Source organism: Gymnoscopelus braueri (genome assembly GCF_963280865.1).
Source record: "Gymnoscopelus braueri genome assembly, chromosome: 10".
NCBI lineage: Eukaryota > Metazoa > Chordata > Actinopteri > Myctophiformes > Myctophidae > Gymnoscopelus > Gymnoscopelus braueri.
This window is the reverse complement of record NC_137611.1, coordinates 32,731,319-32,751,562: the sequence shown is the minus strand read 5'-3', so window position 1 is coordinate 32,751,562 and position 20,244 is coordinate 32,731,319. Positions and strand designations below refer to the sequence as shown.

Below are 20,244 nucleotides of genomic sequence, written 5' to 3'. Positions count from 1 at the left end.
TTGGTAAGCCCTAAGAGTCTGTTCGGTTCTGTGTATACTACCACAAGGTGAATGATGTTGAAGTTCGAAACCTATCCCATGCTTTGAGTCGAGAAACATCTGGTCTGACTCTGGATGGGCTTGGTACAGTACAGCTTGTTGTTTTCACAACACAGGATTTAATCAAGGGCTACTTGCAATTTCCCTTATCTAAAAAGGAAGGGAAAATGGGCCTTGTCCACTCTGTACAGTTTGTTCCAATTTGGTACTCTTGGTCCAGAGGTTAATGGACCGTATTCTGACCCTTCGGACAGAGGGCGGACAGCTCCTCTAAGGTGGTGGTATGTGGTAGTGCGGTTTTATTTTGTAGTAGGCTGTAAGGACAGAGAAGATTCTTCGGCAGTAGGCATCGTTTAACAGGAATGTGGTGCACTTGTGCGTAATTGGGCTGATCAGCTGCCAGCCTTTAAAAGCTTGACATTCAGCCCTGACAGTGTGACAGGGGCCATTCGGCAAAAGCAACGTGATGTTCAGGACTTTCCTTGGACACCAGAATTTTCACAGTCCAAGATTTACTTTGTGATTTTAAACCTACAGTATACACATAACATGCAGCTTTATGTTTCTGCAAAGCAGCGGAAAATAAAATATAACTTTGATCCAAAACACCTGCTGTCATCTGTTCACTCCTACCAACTCCTCTACCTTTAGATATGTTTTCTAAAGTGTTTATCTTTTATCCCTGGTGTCACTGTATGCCCCTTTAATCACTTTGTTTGAACTCTATTTGTTTTAATCCATTGCTTTTTTTTGCTATGCCAAAACTATCAAGAATAACATAAGAATCCTAAAGCACATACTTCAGTGCAGTCCTTATGAATGATGCATTCCATATACTGATTCCCAAAGGTGTATAGTATAGTAGCTATAGCAATCACTGAAAGCACTTTTGCAGAGTGAAAAGAAATGTACATAGCAAAAGATAAGATAACACTTCTAACAATCTTTGGTCTTTACAGTAGTATCGTTGACAATATGCATTTTTACAGCACATACTGTACTGTATGCCATGTGCAAAGAATACCAGAGGTCCAATCCAACCACCATTATTATCAGTATTACACAAATGCTCTAGCCTAAAACGATATTAATTTGGTCACATACTGTATGTATTGTAAGAGGTTAGGGGAACCTCAACAACAGCTGCAATACCACAAACCCAAGTCAACTCAATAAATATACTGTATAATAAAAGAATAAAAGCCGACAGTAAATCCTGCTTCAACCAATAAAACCATAAATCTCACCATAAACTATGAAACCTTGGAATAAATTCTTACAGAGATGAAGTTAACAACCCACAACATCTGCAGGGATGCTAGGACCCTTACTCAGTTCAACCAATATGTACTCATGACAGAAGATATGTCAGACTTTTGTTTTGTAGACATACAAGACATAATTATTGTCTTGCCCCCGGAGGATCGACGAGACATAGGGATTACACTTTGTCTGTCTGTCTGTCTGTCTGTCTGTCTGTCTGTCTGTCTGTCTGTCTGTCTGTCTGTGGTGACAAAAAAAATCAAATCATTGTTCAAGTTTTTTTTTTGGTACAAGACGTACCGGACGGCAGCCCTTGTTAGTAGTGAATTACAAGAATGTCTTTCATACCAGCCTATATTCACAGGAAAGCATCTGCTGTCGAATGTAATGTACTGTAGGCTCCTCTGGCACATGTAGTATCAACATCCGTAGCGGTCACACCTTATATGTCACCATCACAGAAGTCACACTTTTATTTTCCTTTTGCACTCTATGCTGCAGCTAAAATCTGGACCCGATCCAAAATCTAGGTTCTCGAAGTCATACGCCTCCACCTTTGCCTCACAGCAAGATGGTCCTGCTTTTGAACCCTAGTAGGGGGCCTTTCTATGTAACGTGGAGTTTGCATGTTCTTCCTGTGTTTGCGTGGGTTTCTTCCAGGTACACTGGTTTCCTCCCACGCCAAAAGACATGCATACTAGGTACATACTCCTGCCAGTGTCCTTGACCAAGGCACTGGCAATACAACTGGTGTTGGTCCCCACAGGCGCTGCACTGTGGTTGCTCACTGCTCCTAAGCAATTAGGATGGGTCAAATGCAGAGGACATAATCTCCCATGGGGATAATAAAGTAACTTAACTTAACTTAACTTATAGCCTTTAATCACTGCTACATTCTCACAGGACTTAACGGGCCCACATTTAACAAAGGCAACAAATGACACCCTCTGTCCTTAGACACTTAATCAGGCAAGGAAACACTCCCTCCTAAAAAAACCTTGGTGGGAAAAGAAAGGGAGAAACCTGGAGATGGATCACAAAAGATGGGGCCCTCTTCAAGGGCAGACAAGTGTGCAATAGGTATCAAGTGGACAATATCCAAATGCAAAAAAAATCTGTTCAATGTCCATGCTGGTAAAGTGATAGTACTGATAACAAACTAAACAATAGTAGCTGGACAAAGGGCAATCAAATGGCCTGGCTCTCGGCAATAATAACACTCGCGGTTATCGCCCGTTGCTGGTGTCATGGTTTTACATGCAAACTTGGGAGACCTTCTTTGTGGTGTCGCAGTAAGTCTTGGTCAATACACAGAACAATTCGTAGTTCTGTGTTTGATGCTGAATAAAACACAAACACACAACTACAGTTTGACAACAGAGACAGTTACAGACCTCTATAGCACCAGTCACAATGCAATATTATTGTCACAATACAATATTATTGTCACAATATTGATATCAATGTATTTGATTAAAATATATATTTTATTTAGTTCACATTGCCCAGCCCTAGTACCAGCCTAGGGCCATATTTTGCATGTATTAATGTCTTAACTGAAGACCAGGCCAGGTCTTAACTTAAGACCTGGAGGCGCGGTCAGCGCTGGTTTGCTATTTTGAGGGCACACTGTAAAATGTGTTAAGCGACAGACGCTAAAACAGCCCTGAATTAGTCATGGGTGTGGTTTCGCCGTTACTTTAATCAAACCAATTAGAGTATTGGCTGCCTTCCCCTTTAAGATCAGCGCAAGACGCAGCGCTATTTTCCATGCACTAAGTGGTGAGATCAAAAGAGAAAGAAACATCACATTGAAAGGAGAGATGTCCAAGTGCATGGCCGTCATAATCACTGTAGCCTCTGTCTGTGACTGTCTCATGTCCAAAACACATCTGTGATATATCTTGACAAACCAACAAATATTCACATTCTCAGTTGCCTATTATTAAAGCATTACTATTATTAAAGCATAGCAGATACCGCATAGCGCCCTTAATTAACATAAACTCTCCCCCAGGTGTTAAATGCTGGCGAGTCTTAAGTGTCTGCGTTCAGCGCGACTTGTAAAATAGTGATTGCGCATAAGATGGTGCCGTTATTAGTTTATTACTGCCTAAGACCTGGAAATAAGACATGCAAAATAGGGCCTTGGCTGTTTCATTCCCTCCTTCTCTTCTTGCAGATTAAAGACAAAATAATTAAGGGTAAAACAAGACAAAAAGTCCACAGAGAGGAGACTGGATTTTTTTTTTCTGTGCGAATGTGTCATTGTTTGGGCTAATAATGCACCAAGTGTTTAGTGGAGACACAACGCCATGATAATTAAGATCCAACAAGGTGACTGCATGGCAAGAGTGTGCGTTTGGCCTAATGTGGGGGACTTTGTGTGTGTGAGCATGTGTCAAGTCTTTATCAAAGGCTGCATTTATGACAGTGGCTGTGCATTTGTGCGTGCGTGCGCTCGCGCACAAGTGCGAAATGCACATGTGTGCATCTGTCTGTCTGTCTGTCTGTCTGTCTGTCTGTCTGTCTGTCTGAGTATGTTTGTGTGTCTGTGCGTCTGTGTTTGTGTGGTCTACCCCAGTCCCCAGGGAGGCAATGATTGGGGTTAGAACTGAATGGGGGGGGTTTGGGCTCCCCGCGGGACACACACTGCCTCATTAGGAAAATATTTCACTTCAATTTCCAGCAAATTAGAGGAAGGGAGATAGAATCTCGGTTTGGAGACTGGCGTCACACTGTAGATGATGGGCTATTCTTTGTGAAACAATTAACGAATCCAATTCTCAAGTCATTGATGTGCTCTGACATGAATAAAGCCAAATTGGATCATGCTAACCACTCCTCAATCCCTTCCCTATTCATAGATATGGAAACACACTTGTGTGTAATGTTATTGCACGCAAATTTCTAGATTGGACTGGCTCCCATGGCTCAAACATGGGGTCTGTAACTGAGGAATGCTTCCAGCATGCGCTGCATGTCTCACTCACTCATTAAACAGTTTTCTTAACATTGTTTAGTCTCTTGTTACAATTTCAACTTTGATTGATGGCTAGTACACTAGTAACCAGGGGCGCAGCAATGGGTGGGCACATACTAGAGAGCTGGCCCACCCAATCGATTTAGCAAAAGAAAAAATTTGGGGATTTTATTTTTTTTATGTTTTTATAATACATTTTTGGATAAGAAATCGGTAAAATCAGGCAAAAATAAGAATTAAATAACATAACCCTAACCCAACCCTAACCCTAACCCTAAAACCGAAATAAAGTAACAAAAAAACGCCCAAAAACTCCCAATATCTGCGCAATAACCGCAAATTTCCGCACACGCGCACGGGCCGGGGACACATGCACACACGCTGCGCGCGTGTGCATGCGTGCCCACCCACTCCTGCTCAGGCCCAGCCTATACTAGCGTTCTGGCTGCGCCACTGCTAGTAACTCCATTGCAATGTAATATGAAAAAACTTTTTTGAATTAATTTTCTGTATCGGTGGCTGTTTATATGGACGTTCGTTAGTACATATAGTATCGTAATGTTGCGTGATGCTAATACTGTATCTGGACGCACACAATATGAATTCTGAAAACAACCAGCAGCACAAATGTAAACATAATTAAAAGAGGTCTGCTTCTTCCGTCATCAATGTACAAAGCCAGCAGCAATGAATACAAGAGGAAAATCTGCTTATTTATTCAATATAGTAACTTTCTTCACACAATTGCTTCAAACTGCTGCAAAAGGAACTGCCAGAGATGCCATGATGCAGCTATTAATGTGGCCTGTAGAGATGTCATTTTCTGAACAAAGCTGTTTTATTGAGACAAATTCACCTATTTTCTTAATGCTTTCAGTGGTGCTGCACATTGACAGAAGTAGCAGACCTGCTGCACTTTCTATACATTTGTTTTAGAAATTGTGTACTCAGTGCTTTTACATATACCATAATAACTAGCAACAGTGGTACCCATAGTAGTCCGGTTTAGCCTTAGTTATATTAAGAATGCATCAGAAGAATTTATGTTTATCGCCAAAAAAGATCAGAAATGGAAAGGTAATCATCTAGACACATGTGACATGTCCATCTCATTCTTTAGAATCTTGTGAACATAATTATGTCCATATATGTGTGGGCACCTTTTTAAAGAAACGAGTTAGTGCTAAATCGTTTTCAGCTACGACATTATTTCCGGTAAGTGTTACAATCACAATCGAGAGTCGCAGTATATAAAACCAATGAATAGGAATTTCTGTTGGGTGTGTTTTATGTCCGGGCTAAGTATCATTAAAGACGTTTTTTTTCCTTGAACAATGAACTATGCATGTCCCTGTCACTGCTAACCCCTACAGTTGGGGGTAAGGGTGTAGACACCCTAATGTCTCCTCTGATAAACATGGTGTCACCAACGACTTCTTTTCACCTGACAGTGAGGAGTTTCACCAAGAAGGCATAATGCATATGGAGGAGCACGCTATCCCTCCCAGCTCTACTCTCTGTGGCCTGAACAACCTGTAGGTGTTGCTATTGCAAAGAACACAATCCCGTGCCAGCTTCCCAACTGCAAACACTGTGTTCATTAAAGTGCCTGGCCAAAACAGACGCACCATGTGGTAGGTGAGTACTTCCTCCTATGCCACCAACACACCCCTATATTTAAGCACATCGTTTTTTAGAATGCCTATATGACTCATCACGCTTAGTTAATTAGTTATCATAATGGAGTTGTTGTATGCCACCATCACACATTATTGAAATTTAACCGTGGTATAATGTTTTAAAGGATGATTAGTTACTGTTGACCCATGCAGACTTCACATTACGTGACTCCTGATGGCAATGGATGACGACTAAAAAACATACAGAGTTTCCTAGAAGGATTTAAAATGTTATTTTTTTCAAAGGAATTGGGCTTTAGTCCTGTTGACACAAACTACTAAACACGAATAGCTAATAACCTGCTGCATGTGTCAATAACCAAAACTCTAATGCTTCATCAGCATGAACTGCATTGACTCAGACTTTGTGATGAATCAGGGACTATTTTTATTTTTGTTGGGGGGGGCGGGGGTATTTTGTTACACTTGTAGATACAGTAGGAGATTGTAGAGAGACAGGAAACCGTAGGGCAGAGAGAGGGGAGACTCGTGACTCGAAGGAGCATATGGTCAGTGCACTAAATGACTATGCAATGGAATAGCATAAAGACATGGGACACCCTGCTGCGTGACTGCGTCACTGTCCTGCTATATGCCCTTCTTAGCCCTAAGGTGTGACACTGCAGATGGATATTGAACTGGAACTGTTGCTCTAATCTGCTCTCTAAGGCTATATTCACATTCACCAAATCAGATTCCCGGCCTATCCAGAATGGAATCAAATTGGTTTAATCAATTCTGATTTTTGCTAATCAGATTCAAGCCACATTCCTACTGTAGGTGGTTTGAAATGCGGTTAAAATCTAATTTCTAAAGATGTATCTCAGTCTGGGCACTCGGACACTGAAGCCTGATTTATACTTCAATATAGGTTGGTGTCGTTCGCCGAAAAGCTCACAACGTGTCGCGATGCAATGTCGTCCAACAATAGTATAAATGTAACTCACGCCTATGTCGTTGTTACCACAACAGCCAAGGCAGGTTGTCTGAATACACAAATCGGATCTGAACACTTGCAAATGACAATGAGGACAGATTTTAGAAACAAATCAGATTTGCCTGAATTCTGAACAAAGCACTCCACTTTATTTTAGCTATCAGCAATATTGCCTTAAACCCCCCATAAAGTCTCACTACAGCCGGATTGCTTGATTGACGCCACAGTCATGCTGATAACTTCTGTGTGAAGTGGGATAACAGACCCATACACAACTGCGGCACACATACACAAACACACACCACGCATGAGTGCATGCATACACACACACACACACACACACACACACACACACACACACACACACACACACACACACACACACACACACACACACACACACACACACACACACACACACACACACTCACACACATGACACACATGACACACAACAGCTTTCAAATATAGCCTAAGCCAATTCTACCAGACCCTAAAGACTAAACCATCTTCATTAGGTGACTGTTCCCTTGGCGGCCATTTGACATCCCAACAGGGCCGCTAGGCCTATAAATTCTTCTCTGAGATTATCACTCTAAAGAGCCCCATAAACTAAGCTATACCGCAATCACACAAACATCACCGCGTATGCCGTCATGTTCCCTATTGTTGAGGTCCAAACGACACCATCAATGTATAAACGCGGCGACCTGCCAACTTCAATTTTCATGGCGAGCGGATTGTAAGTCATTCGAAAACGAGCCCTCTGTAAATTCAGTCCAAGGCGGTTCCTTTCTTTCCCCGGGGCAGAAACATCAATAGCAGAGAAAGAGCCCAGGACAACGTATACCATAGGACAGATCGATAGCACAACAAACTCAGTAAAGATTGACTGGAGAGCTGCCCGGATACGTCCTACTTCAGATTTATGATAGGAGGACACGAGGCAACAGGAGGCGCAGGGGGGAGAGAGAGTGACAGAGAGAAAGCGGGAGAGAAGGATAGAAATAGACGGGTGGAGTCTGGGTAGCCCCTGTCACATTTTTGTAGCATGTCGCTGTCAGGTCACAGGATGCTCATAGAGCATAACATTGTATTTAATAAAATACCGATATGTGAAACTTCTTGCCTGACTTTGCACCTTTCCGCGGAAAAGAAACACAAAATAAATGACTTAAGTTATTCCACATATTCCATCTTTACTTAGAGCACCGTGGGCACCTTTCCTCTGGGGACGAAAAGTCAGATTTCCTCAGAGCCAGATAGTGTGCCTCCAACAGTCTAATGGGAAAATTACTGAAACCTACACGAGATGAAATGAGAAGATCAGGTTTCCTTGCTCTCCAATACCCTATAAAAGAGAAGCCTTACCATATGTCAGCCAGGTCCTTGCATGTTCTGACTGGTGTGGCTTGGCCTTCCACAGGCTCAAGCTAATTGAATTTCCTTATCTGGCTGCCGAGCCCCTTGCTAAATGAAACAGAAGCCAGTTGGAAAAGCAGCACATTTGTATTCACCTGCGAGCCCTTACCCGCCAACACTTACAGCATGGCTTCTGCCATAATGTACAGCAGTACCTCACACAGGTGCACTGCACATGCACTCTAGTTCTCTCTCTCTCACACACACACACACACACACGCACACACACGCAATCACACACACACACACACGCACACGCACACGCACACGCACACGCACACACACACGCACACACACTCACGCACACGCACACGCACACGCACACGCACACGCACACGCACACGCACACGCACACACACACACACACATGCACACATGCACACACACACACACACACATACACACTTAAGCCTGATTTATACTTCGTCATACGATGGGGTCGCAGACCGAAAATAGTCGATCTGTAAGCTCACAATGCGATGTGGATGTGGAACCTTGTAGATCTTCTATTTTAGGTCTTTTATGCCTTCGAACGACAGAGCATAAATTAGGCATTAAGTTAAATTGCTGCAGCAACACACAAACGTGTTGGCTGGTAAACCAGTGCACCATGACCACAGCCAGTGATGATGCACTGTACCAGCAGGGTCTTCCATAGAATAGCTGTCTCTATGTGCTAGTCTATTATGTCTCACATGATAAAAGTTATGGGAATTGTGCATCAAACAGCCTCAAGCTACAGTTTGCTTGATGTGATGTACCCCCCCCCACGTCATGAAATTAAGTGCTGCAGTTTCTTTTTTTTACGGCCCCAGGGCCCTTTAGTGTAAATTGATTCTATTTAAAAAGGTTTTCTTTTTTCTTTTCCCCCCAGTCTGACAGAGAAAAGAAGTGGCTGGGGAGAGGACGGTGATAGAAAATGGACCCTCCAGGAAAGGCAAAAGGGGGAGGGAGGAGATTTGTTGGTGAATGGGTTAAAAATAAAATGGCTGGGACCAAACGAAAGCAAGAAAGGGTGGTGGTGGTGGTGGTGGTGATGATGGGGGCGTTGCTACAGAGACCGCGGTTCCATTAAATAAAGGGTCAACATTTGGAGGGAGGACGCTAATGGAAGCTGTTGCAGCTGTACAGGGACCATAACACACATTGAGACAAGCAGACTCTAGGTGCTAGCAGTGGCACCTTAAAACCAACTGACGTATTAACCACTCAAGCTATATTTATGCACTTCGTCGTACAATAAATAGCTAAAATAGCAGAACTACAAACGTACCGCGATGCAACACGTTGTGAGCTTGTAGATTTAATTTATTTTAGAAAAATGTTGTGGGGAGTGGGACACCAGGGCTTGGAAAGTGGTGGAAAAAACTGTTACTTTTCAGGATTCAAATTCAAAAATAGCAAAAGTAGCAGATCTACAGCGTTTCGAGCTGGCAGATTTGCTACTTTTGATACGTTTGTGTGACGCTGTAGCATTATCATTTAGGGACAAAAAGTTAAAATCCAGAAATATGGACATAGGAGGTTTCTGCCCAACAGCAACGATATGCAATCACTCTGGTTGGAAACGTACATGTACTGAATTTCCCCCATAGGATCAATAAAGTCAATGGAAAGATGTGCTTGGGTGGCGCAGGGGGTAAAGTACCTGTCCATTATACCACAGAGTATAGTGGTTCGAATCCACCGTGGTGCACCGGCTTGGCTGAGCATCTTCTATACGAACACAATTGGCTGTGTTCGGGGGAGGGAAGCCAGCCAGTGTGTGATCTCTGTCGCTGCACATACTCCTACGGGCTGGGGGTGCCTGCCAGAGGGGAATTTTGAGCAGGAGGAGCTATGTCCCCCTGATGGGGGCTCCTCAGTGGCAGGTGAGCCAGTAGGGTGCAACACTGAAATGTGTGGGGAGGATGACCCAAAATAGTGAAAATAGCCGATCTGATGCGTTGTAAGCTTGTAGATCTTCACTACTTCTTCATTAATTCCTTGTTTTTTTTTATTTAATAGCCAATTATAAGCAAACCAATCCACTGATAAAAAACATTCACTCAAATTATGCACTGACAAGCAATAAGTAAAATGGTGCATGGCGGTCGCAGTGTGCACAATGTGACACACACGGTCACCTGGAGAGCCCGTCGGCATTTATGTTTGGTGTTCAGTCCATCTCGCCAACTCTGGTGCTTGGAATGACATCAACCACCTGAGAGAGGCCAATCAAAGTCCCCCTGCATGACAAACTTCACCCTACACAAGTAGAGCTTGAAGTGCTTCACAAACTCTACCACCACCAGAGTAGAGGGTCTCTCCAGGTGACACAATAGTCGTGCTCTGGTTTTGCACCCTGCTGTATTAAGCCAACTGCAGCAAGCAATTATTTGCTCACCATTGCACAAATTGTAGGTCTGTATTAGCCAGTAAATTTGCCTACACATGTATATTTATAATAATAATGAATAATAATATACATATTAAAAAGAAATTTGTAAAAAAAAAAGAATGAAATGTTGCAGGCACATAATGTCATTATTTTATGACAGCCACCCTCTGCTCTAAATGCGCGCGCACACACACACACACACACACACACACACACACACACACACACACACACACACACACACACACACACACACACACACACACACACACACGGAGAGTTGCTGTAAAGCACATTTGTGTTTTCACCAGTGCAGACAGCTTGTTAAAATGCTCCCAGTCATATTCAGCCAAATTGCTTTGCATTCATCTTTCATTTTGTGGATGTATCCTTGACATTTTGCAGCTGTTTTTTCTAGTGACTCCAACAGGAATCTTGACTCGGGTGACCATTCATGAGCCATTTAGAAAATTGCCTCATTCTTGTTGGTTTTAAGTTTATTGTTATGTGATAAAAGAAGGGAATATGAGGTAAGGGAAAAAAGGGGAAAATCTGCTTGATCGACATCAATTTGTTGAACACCTGTTTGGTATCAATTTGTAAAGCTCCCCCCTAGGACTCACAACAATGCTGGTGTAGAAGTAGAGGAACAAGCATTAAGACTAATTTATACTTGTCGCTCGCCAAAGAAAATTGATTTTCAAAAACACAATATGTTTTTCACTTGCATATCATATTCTTTCAGCAAGCGATACGTTGTACCGTACGACAAAGTATATATCAGGCTTTATGGCTACGGAGAGTGAAGCACAAATACAGTACACACACAACCATGTAGGTGTACTATAGATGTATACTGTAAGCGCATGTGTGCGCCTGTACAAACATATCATCCATGCACTGCACTGTATATACACACACAGAAATGCAAGGCATATTTTCCCATTGCAGAAAGTCTGTAAAAGGTTTAACAAAACCAAACTCCATAAATAATACTAATAATAATAGTAATTATTATTATTATTATTACTATTAGTCCCCAATCTTTTGGGTATTTTTTGTCAATGTACATTTGCATATGGAATTTGTCTTCCCCATCCTAACAATTAGGAGCAGTGGTCGGTATTAATACTGTGCCCGGGGAACAGTTAGAGGTTAAGTGTCTTGCTCAGGGACACTTCCGACACAGAATTCTTCATAAAGTGTAAAAGTCAGACCAACAACCCAACTCTTCTCACTTTCAGCTTGACTGAACCATTGTGTTCTACATGCAGTGTTTATTCCGTGACCAGGAGGCCCGTGCTGGAGCTTTTAAGGCCCTGACACACTGAAAGCGTCACTGACGCTGTTGTATTTACACTGGAAGAGTCAGATCGTCTCTATATTCGGCTGTGTTACGTACTGTATTGTTGCTTCGCGTTTTGCATTGAGCCTCCGTACCTGCATCTGCATGTATCTGTAATGTCCCTCATTGCTCCCTGTAGCCACACACTGGCCCAGCAGTCAGATAATCAACGGTCCACTGTAGCACTCGTCTTGTCCGTATGTCATTGCATATACATACAGGACATTTACATTACAGGCATTTAACCACGTTGCACCGGCCCAAATGAAATTAGTTACGTACCAAAACACACACATGCAAAATACATGAAACACACAGAAATATGCGGATGCATGCAGACGCACGCATTACACACCACCACCGCCATAAACATTAGCGTGCCTGTAAACACGCACACATGCGCACACACGCGCACACAAGCGCACACACACATGCACGCACGCATGCACGCACGCACGCACGCACGCACGCACGCACGCACGCACGCACGCACGCACGCACGCACGCACGCACGCACGCACGCACGCACGCACGCACACATAAACCTATGGCAACCGTTGGAGGTGTTCTTACAAGCATCTGCCGTGAGAGGCTGCAAAGCAATGCATCAGTTTACTGTGTTAAGAAACACTTCTCTCCATGGCTACTGTACTCCACTCCCACAACACAGATGAACAGACCTGTAGAAATAGCTGGCAAGGAATAACGAAATGTCACTATATGAGTTCCCACATTGTGTCACAAGTGTCAAGAATATCACGAATTCATTCTTGTCTAACCGAAGCCATGAATGACCAATATCTGCTTACAGCATTACTCATTCTCCCATACTCTTTTGTCTCGCGATAATGCCCTAACACAGAAACAGCCTCAGATCAATAACGTAATTAGCCATAAAGCATATGCATTGCTGTGATACATTATATGCCTGACATCACTTGGCCAGCATCTTACAGGAATTACCATATAAATGAACCTAGGTCATTTATTAAGCAAAGAGCCATGGTGGGAACTTGGCGTGCCATGGAGGGAAAAACAACAACAACACACATTAAAAAAGGAATCGTCACCAGGGGTCGAACATTCAAGCTTTACAAATTGCTTTGGCCGCTGCCAGAGCAAAAACATCTGCTATGACACGTCTCTCACCATGTAACAGGCGGCGGGACTCTCAGCAGTCAGAGCAGGCGAGGAAACCCCCAGCACTCTTTGTATTTAACTGGACTGCAAGTAACTCAATACACCTCTCCTTGTACGGACTCACTCAGACGAAACGCAGGGCGGGTGTGGGGTGGGGAGGGGGGAGGTAAAGAGAAAGAGAGATGTGAACTCTATCAAGTGAGGTACTATGTAAACAATTGCAGCATTAATAATATGTGGGCGCGTGCGGCATGCGCACATCAGTGCCTGCAAGATAGATGTGTGTTTGTTGTGTATGTGTCGGTGCAACAAGCATGTTCTGTGCACGCGTAAATGCCTGCTGTGTGTGTGTGTGTGTGTGTGTGTGTGTGTGTGTGTGTGTGTGTGTGTGTGTGTGTGTGTGTGTGTGTGTGTGTGTGTGTGTGCGTGTGTGTGCGTGTGTGTATGTGAGGAAAGCACAGTGAATACCAAGTGAATGTCTTTCACGCTACATTCTCAGAGCGAGGTCAGTGCAACTGGGAGAGGAGATAGAGAGAGAGACGGAACGACAGAGACCAACAAAGAGAGAGAGAGACAGAATGACAGAGACCAACAAAGAGAAAAAGAGAGAGAAATGGAATGACAGGGACCAACAGCGAGAGAGAGAGAGAGAGAGAGAGAGAGAGAGAGAGAGAGAGAGAGAGAGAGAGAGAGAGAGAGAGAGAGAGAGAGAGAGAGAGAGAGAGAGAGAGAGAGAGAGAGGCAGAGAGAGAGGCAGAGAGAAAGAGAGACACCCAGAGAAACAGGGAGACAGAAACAGAGGCCTTGCGCTGCCACACAACACAGAGCTTCTGCTCACCATAGCAACAAACATGGTAACTCAAATCTATTTCAGTGCAGGAGTAGAGCGTAGCACTTAAATGCACTGGACAAAAAATAGGCAAAACAGTGATAAATAATTAAAAGACCTTCCCGTTCATACTCGTTCTCTTCTTCTCCTTGGTCACGGCAGAAAATAAACTGCTGCTTACTACCGTACACGTTTCTCGCTTCATACAATTAGCAACCTTATCAGAGATCTGCCGCCACACCTTCCTTGTACACGCACAGGATGTGAGCTTGGTTCCGCCCCATTAAGTGGATATGTCCGTTGTTTGTTCAGCAGTGTGTTTACTTTTAAGGTGTTGGCTGCCCTTGTGGACAGAACGGAAAGGTAAGGCAGTGGAAACATGGACGCCTAATGAGAGAAAAAAAACAAAGGGGAGCCCCTGTAGCAACAGTGTGGAGATGACCGATAGAGAAGGTTTAAATCAACGTAATGTTCCTGCTGGCGATGGTGCGCTTGCTAATCGTAACACTGCCAGCACTGTTCCATGGACGTCAATAGTTCTGAGCTCTGCAAGCTACAATTACCTCAGCATCATTTCAGAGCCAACACGAAGACACGATTGAAAGTTCAAGGTCTTTTTTTTCTCTTTTCTTTTCTTTTTCCTTTTTTTAAGAGAGTAGGCAGTCCACTCATTCATAACATGTCCAATTAGCAAACTAAACCGATTTTTGATTTTGACTTGTGTGTATTTCAAATGATCAAAAAACGTTCATATCCGGTGTATGTTTTCGGGGAGGTCAAATCCAAAGTGCAGTCCAATTAGACATCACACTTTTTTGCATGTCTGCACACAAGACCACCAACTCATCTCACTAAATCTCAACGATGCTGATGAGACAGAAAGTTGGTGGTGAGTGCTGTAGTGATATATCGTGTGTTGACCTTTCCCATACCATATAGGGTGATTATGAGTGTGTTGGAGCATGGTTTGGCAGGAGGCGTACAAAAGGCTTTACCGTAATAGCTTCTACTCCGCCTTGTAGCCATCCATTCTGCTATGACAGGCACAAACCTCATCTTCTCTAAAGGTGGTACACAACTACACATCACCTGTCTCACAGAAAAATCATGACGCTTAACCACTTATAATATACATCCTTACACATCTGGAGCGTGATGCGAAAATGCGTCGTGAATATTTCACATCAGACTGTTAATTTGGTGATGCTTTATTGCCTTATATTCACATTCTGTGTGGATGTACTCATGAAACAGAACAGCAGTTTAGATTAATGCAAATTAAGCACACAAAATAAATGCTTATGGTATGTAAGGACCTTTTTTCACAGAAGAGATTTGTGTAGAGGGAAAAAAGGAGTGGACCACGAACCCTGGGAGACCCTGATCGACTCAGTATATAAGGTTAAGGGATTAAGCCCTCTATAATTTGCAATATGACCGAATAGTGAATATTTGATCAAGCATCAGAATGTTTGTGAAATAGAAATTGAAACTTTGAAAGATTTTAGCATATGACGACATGCCCAATGTGTGAACAACAGGTTGAAAGTGGTTAAGCCTTATCTAGTGCGTTGCCACACTATCCCTGTGTGGGGATAGCAATGTCAGACAACACAGTGAGGGCACCCCAAATATTTGACGGGATACAAAGAGCTTTACAATGTGCATTACATTCGCCCAGAGGATACCATACAAGGCACCAACTTGCTCATTGGGAGCATTTAAGGTTTCAGTATTTTGCTCAAGGACACCTCGACACGTAGCCAGGAGACCAACGCGCTTACAAGTGAAAGGGACTGGGCTAGATTAAAGACTGCTGTCTTACTTGTGGAAGGGGCTAAACAAAATCTAGAGATACCAAATACCAATTTGAAACATTGTGATGGAATAATACAAATTAAAAGCAATTAAAAAACATGTACCGTACTGTACACCAGAGGGATGTAAGATATCACACATTTTTGTGGACACAAGCCCTCTTCATTTGAAATTATACCAGGCCAGTCAAGCGACTGGCCATCATCGATACCAAATTATACAATTCATTCACCTCACAGAATTTTCAAGACAAATTGAGGGGCATTCGGGGACATGGTGCATGTCTAACCCCCCCTCCGAAAATTGTTAAATGTGAACCAAAACAAAATCATTCACTGCTTTTATTTTTACTTTTATCAGTGTCCCTCCAGGGGTTATCTCCCTACCTGTAAATGAGAGGAATTAGAGTACTTACACAGGGTATTACAAAGGAAGCAGCAAGCCACCTTTCAAAGCACAGTGTTATTGAGGCTAGGACACAATATCGTACTACCTGCTGTCGATTCAGCAGGGCTGGCTATTGGGTTTCGGGTGTGTGTTGTGGGATCCTGTAATTGTATACACTCTATCAGGCTCACACTGTCAAGTGTTTTGTTTAAGGGATTTCAAATGGCCGGATTGAGGTAGAGGTGGCGGTGGCTGGGTGGATTGGTTGGGTTCGAGCTCATTAAGGGCAATAAGATGTAACCGGGATCCAACACATAAACATGAATAGATAAGCATGTCCAGCAGTATCAGAATACCTGGCAGGGTCTCCGACCTGAGAGAGTGGAAAAGGTTTTGATACTTAAGGCGCATCGTGTGTGCAGGTCTAAGATTTCTGATTTAACTGATTTGGTTTTTCATCACCAACCTGGAAATATTGAATAACGTGTAGTTTATGTAATGCAGTTAGTTCATGTTTGGAATTCATCGTCTCAACACTGAAATGGGACAAGACATCAATCAAAGCCAGGTCATGTGGCCGTATCAAGTTTGGTTCAGTTGTTGTGATCACCTGCAGGTTTCATGTCATATTACCGTATACAGTATTGATGCCTTAAAGATATAGTTTTAGAACTGGTCTGATCAATACACATTATTATTATTATTATTATCATTATTATTATTATCATTATTATTATTATTATTATTATTATTATTATTATTATTATTATTATTATTAATATTATTATCATTATCATTATCATTATCATTATTACATTATTGTCCTATTTTATTTTATACTTATTTTTATGCCTTGCCTTTACTATTAAAATGTAAACTTTTTAAATCTCTCATCAGCTGTTTTCTTTTTCTGTCTTCTTGTTCTAATACTGTATTTAAGAGAAATGCACCAAGTCAAATTGCTTGTAAGTGTACGTATAGGCTACATACAGTACATGGCCATTAAACTGATTTTGATTCTGAACAGCAAACATATTGTACTGCTGTGCATGATCTTGACCATGGTGAACCTGTTACTCTGTATGTAGGCCTACAGCACAAGACAACTTTTACGGCACTTGCAAAACAGCATGCAAACTGAAGGCATAGAATAGCAACAACTTATTGACATAATATGACCATGACTGACAGCCCACAGTCTGTGTATTTAGTTATTACATTGCAGTACATTGAGTACAAAGCACCCAAAAGGGAACTGGCGAGATACTGAGAGATAATGATGATACACAAAAACGTTTTGTCATAACTCTGGCTGGGTGCCAAAACACGCAGATTGTTTGGCGGAGACAGCAGCTACCAGGAAGATGAACAACAACAACGACTTTCTGTGTTCTCCAACATCTATAGGGAACAGCCTTTGAATATTTTCATATAACAAGAGGCCTAGTAGGCAGCAATGCAACAAGGAACAGGTGTGTGTGTGTGTGTGTGTGTGTGTGTGTGTGTGTGTGTGTGTGTGTGTGTGTGTGTGTGTGTGTGTGTGTGTGTGTGTGTGAGAGAGTGTGTACGTGTGTGTCTACACGATGTGCGTCCGTCCGTCCGTGCGTGTGCGCGCGCTCCTGTGCGTGCGTGTTTATGTTTCGCACAGGCATGTGTTTTAGCAAAAGATGTGGAGACTACACAGTAGATTAGATAACTGTGAGAAAGAAAGACGCACATTCGTGCGTGGAGGTGCGCGTGTCAGTGGTTATTAAAGAACCTGTGAATGTACAACGGCAGCCTACCTACCTGTGAATCAACGTGCGCAAAAGGCATGTCCATCCCTATATAATATCGATTGAAGTCCCAACTCGCACATCACGCAAACACATAGCCTACACCCGCACGCGCCTGTGTTCTATCAAAATCATATGACAGGCGTGGTCACTGGATGGAAACGTTATAAAGGGACAATTTGTTGTCTTTTCTTTTTTGTATTCGAGGCCAACTATAATAGCTTCGATGTTGCATAAGCAAATAAAGACAATCTACCTTATGGTAATCAATGCGTATCCTCTCCTCTCCTTTATGTGGGCTCTCCGGCCACAGGTGATAGCTGCTCGAGCCGTAGTTTGGGCTGTTTTTGCTGCTGTTGCTGCCAGTCGCAGACGAGTTGTTCCCCGCGCATGCAGCAGCAGGCTGCTGCGTTACCGACGGAGGATTTGCACGGGAGTCGCGGTGGTTGTGTGGCCGCTGCACCTGGTCGCCTTGCCCGGCGATCCTCCCAGACTTCTTGCGGTCTTGTTGTTCACAGTGCTGCGGACGCTGGGGACATGGCTCCAGTGCGCCTTGCTGCTGCTGCTGCTGCTGCTGCTGCTGCTGCTGCTGCCGCTGCAGCTGCTGCTGCTGTTGGTGGTGCAGCAGTGGAGCTTGGTTAGTCCTACATAGCTCTCCTGAGCCGCTGGCGCAGTAGTTGATAGGCAAGCTGCTCCCCACCAGTAGCTGTTGCTGCGCTCGTAATTGTGGGATCTGCTGTTGCTGCAGCTCCTGACGAGTCTGAGACTCGAACGCTCTCCTGTTTGCCTCAACTGACTCACATACATTTATAGGGCGCCCTTTCTGCGAGTTTGCTCGGGTTCCTTCAGGGGAGGGGTCCCTGTGTTGGGGTCTTGAATGAGTCTGTTGCTGCTGCTGCTGCTGTTGCTGTTGCTGTTGCTGTTGCTGCTGCTGCTGCTGCAACAACTGCCTCTGGTCTCGGTGCCCTCCCGCTCCTCCTCCTCCCCTGCAGCGTTCCACGGTGCTCGCCTGTTGGTGGTTATTGGCACTCCTCTGGAAACGATCTTCCCGTGTCGCTTCCCGGGGAAGCGTCCGAGAGGAGGAGGACGAGGTCGGTGGCGGCGGCAAAGGTGGCGGAAAAGAAGGGGAGGGCTGCGGTGGGAGAGAATCGAGGGGCTGGCGCTGGTGATGAGAAAGACTCGCCTCCTGCTCCGAAAAACTGCAGTGGCAGCTCGGAAAAACAGGCTCCTTCTGCGAGCCCGCGGCCGCGGCCCGAGGATTCTGTTGTTGCGGGTGCGTCGGCTGTTGCCCGGCGGCGGTGGGTTCACCACCCCGGTGTGAAGGTCGCTGGGCGATGTCGTAGCTTACCAGAGGTAGCGTGTCACCGCTGTGAGTGGGTCTCCGAGAGGGCTGGCTAAGACACGGTAGCTCCTGGAGGCTCTGGCGGTAAGCAGCGGTGGTCAAAGAGCGGTCTCGGTGCTGAGAAGAGGGCGGAGGTGGTAGACTGAAAACAGGGGCGCCCGGGTCTTGGTCGTGTGCGTTGGCCGCTTGCTTTTCGACGGGGATTTGGTGCTGATGGACAGCTCCCGCGTATCGATGCCGCATCCCCTTAATAGGCGCGTCTTGCTGTAGTTGCTCCTTTGCCGTGCAGTGCTCCGACACCCGTTCATTGCGATCAGTCCCAGCTGAAAAGAGCCGACTTGTATCATTGGTAGGTTTGGCCAGGACCTGCCTTAAAACGTCACCAAACGGCCAAAACACCGCCTTCGATAGAATATCGGGTCCATAGCCTGCTATGCGCACAGGTTACACCGGATCGAACACTCTTAACTGAAACAGAGCCTCAATGCATTAGGGCATTACATTAACGAGATTAGCGAGAGGATAGCACGGTATTTAAATCATGTTCACATGCTCTATCTTCTAAATCCAGTGCGGTGCTGGGAGGACTTTGTCACTGTTGCCATAACCACCATGCATAATCAGAAATCACTTTTACTGCCTAAGTCCATCGGCCCCAGTGCAATATGTCCCTGAAATAGATCCATATAGGCCTGTCAAATGCGCTTACAGTACATGTAGCCTGCTGTCACTATAGTTTATGTTCGGCTGTAAATAATTCCTTCTCTGCCCATTTTAATGTTAGGCTATCTGTATAAGCATTAACAAACGCAATGGTGGTTGTGAGAATCACGAAAGGAATGATGTATTATACAGACTTTGTAGCCGTTTTACAAAGCCTAGTCCCACCTGTTGGCCCATGAAAA

General features: G+C 44.0%; 1 protein-coding gene across 7 annotated transcripts in view; it reads right to left on the bottom strand.

Annotated features, from left to right (window-relative positions):
- kcnn1a (potassium intermediate/small conductance calcium-activated channel, subfamily N, member 1a) overlaps nt 1–20,244 on the bottom strand; it is a 71,323-nt gene that overhangs the window by 44,878 nt on the left and 6,201 nt on the right. For 5 of the 7 annotated variants that reach the window (XR_013933817.1, XR_013933818.1, XR_013933819.1 and 2 more), the window contains exon 1: nt 18,254–19,610. The exons of 1 other annotated variant lie outside the window; for it this stretch is intronic. Coding sequence is in view for 2 of the 6 variants with exons in the window: in XM_080439052.1 (XP_080295178.1) it covers nt 18,254–19,582 (1,329 nt within the window). In the remaining 4 variants the exon portion in view is untranslated. Of the gene's footprint in view, nt 1–14,149; nt 14,216–18,253; nt 19,611–20,244 lie in introns of those variants that run through there. One more of the 7 variants, XM_080439055.1, reaches the window with a different exon arrangement.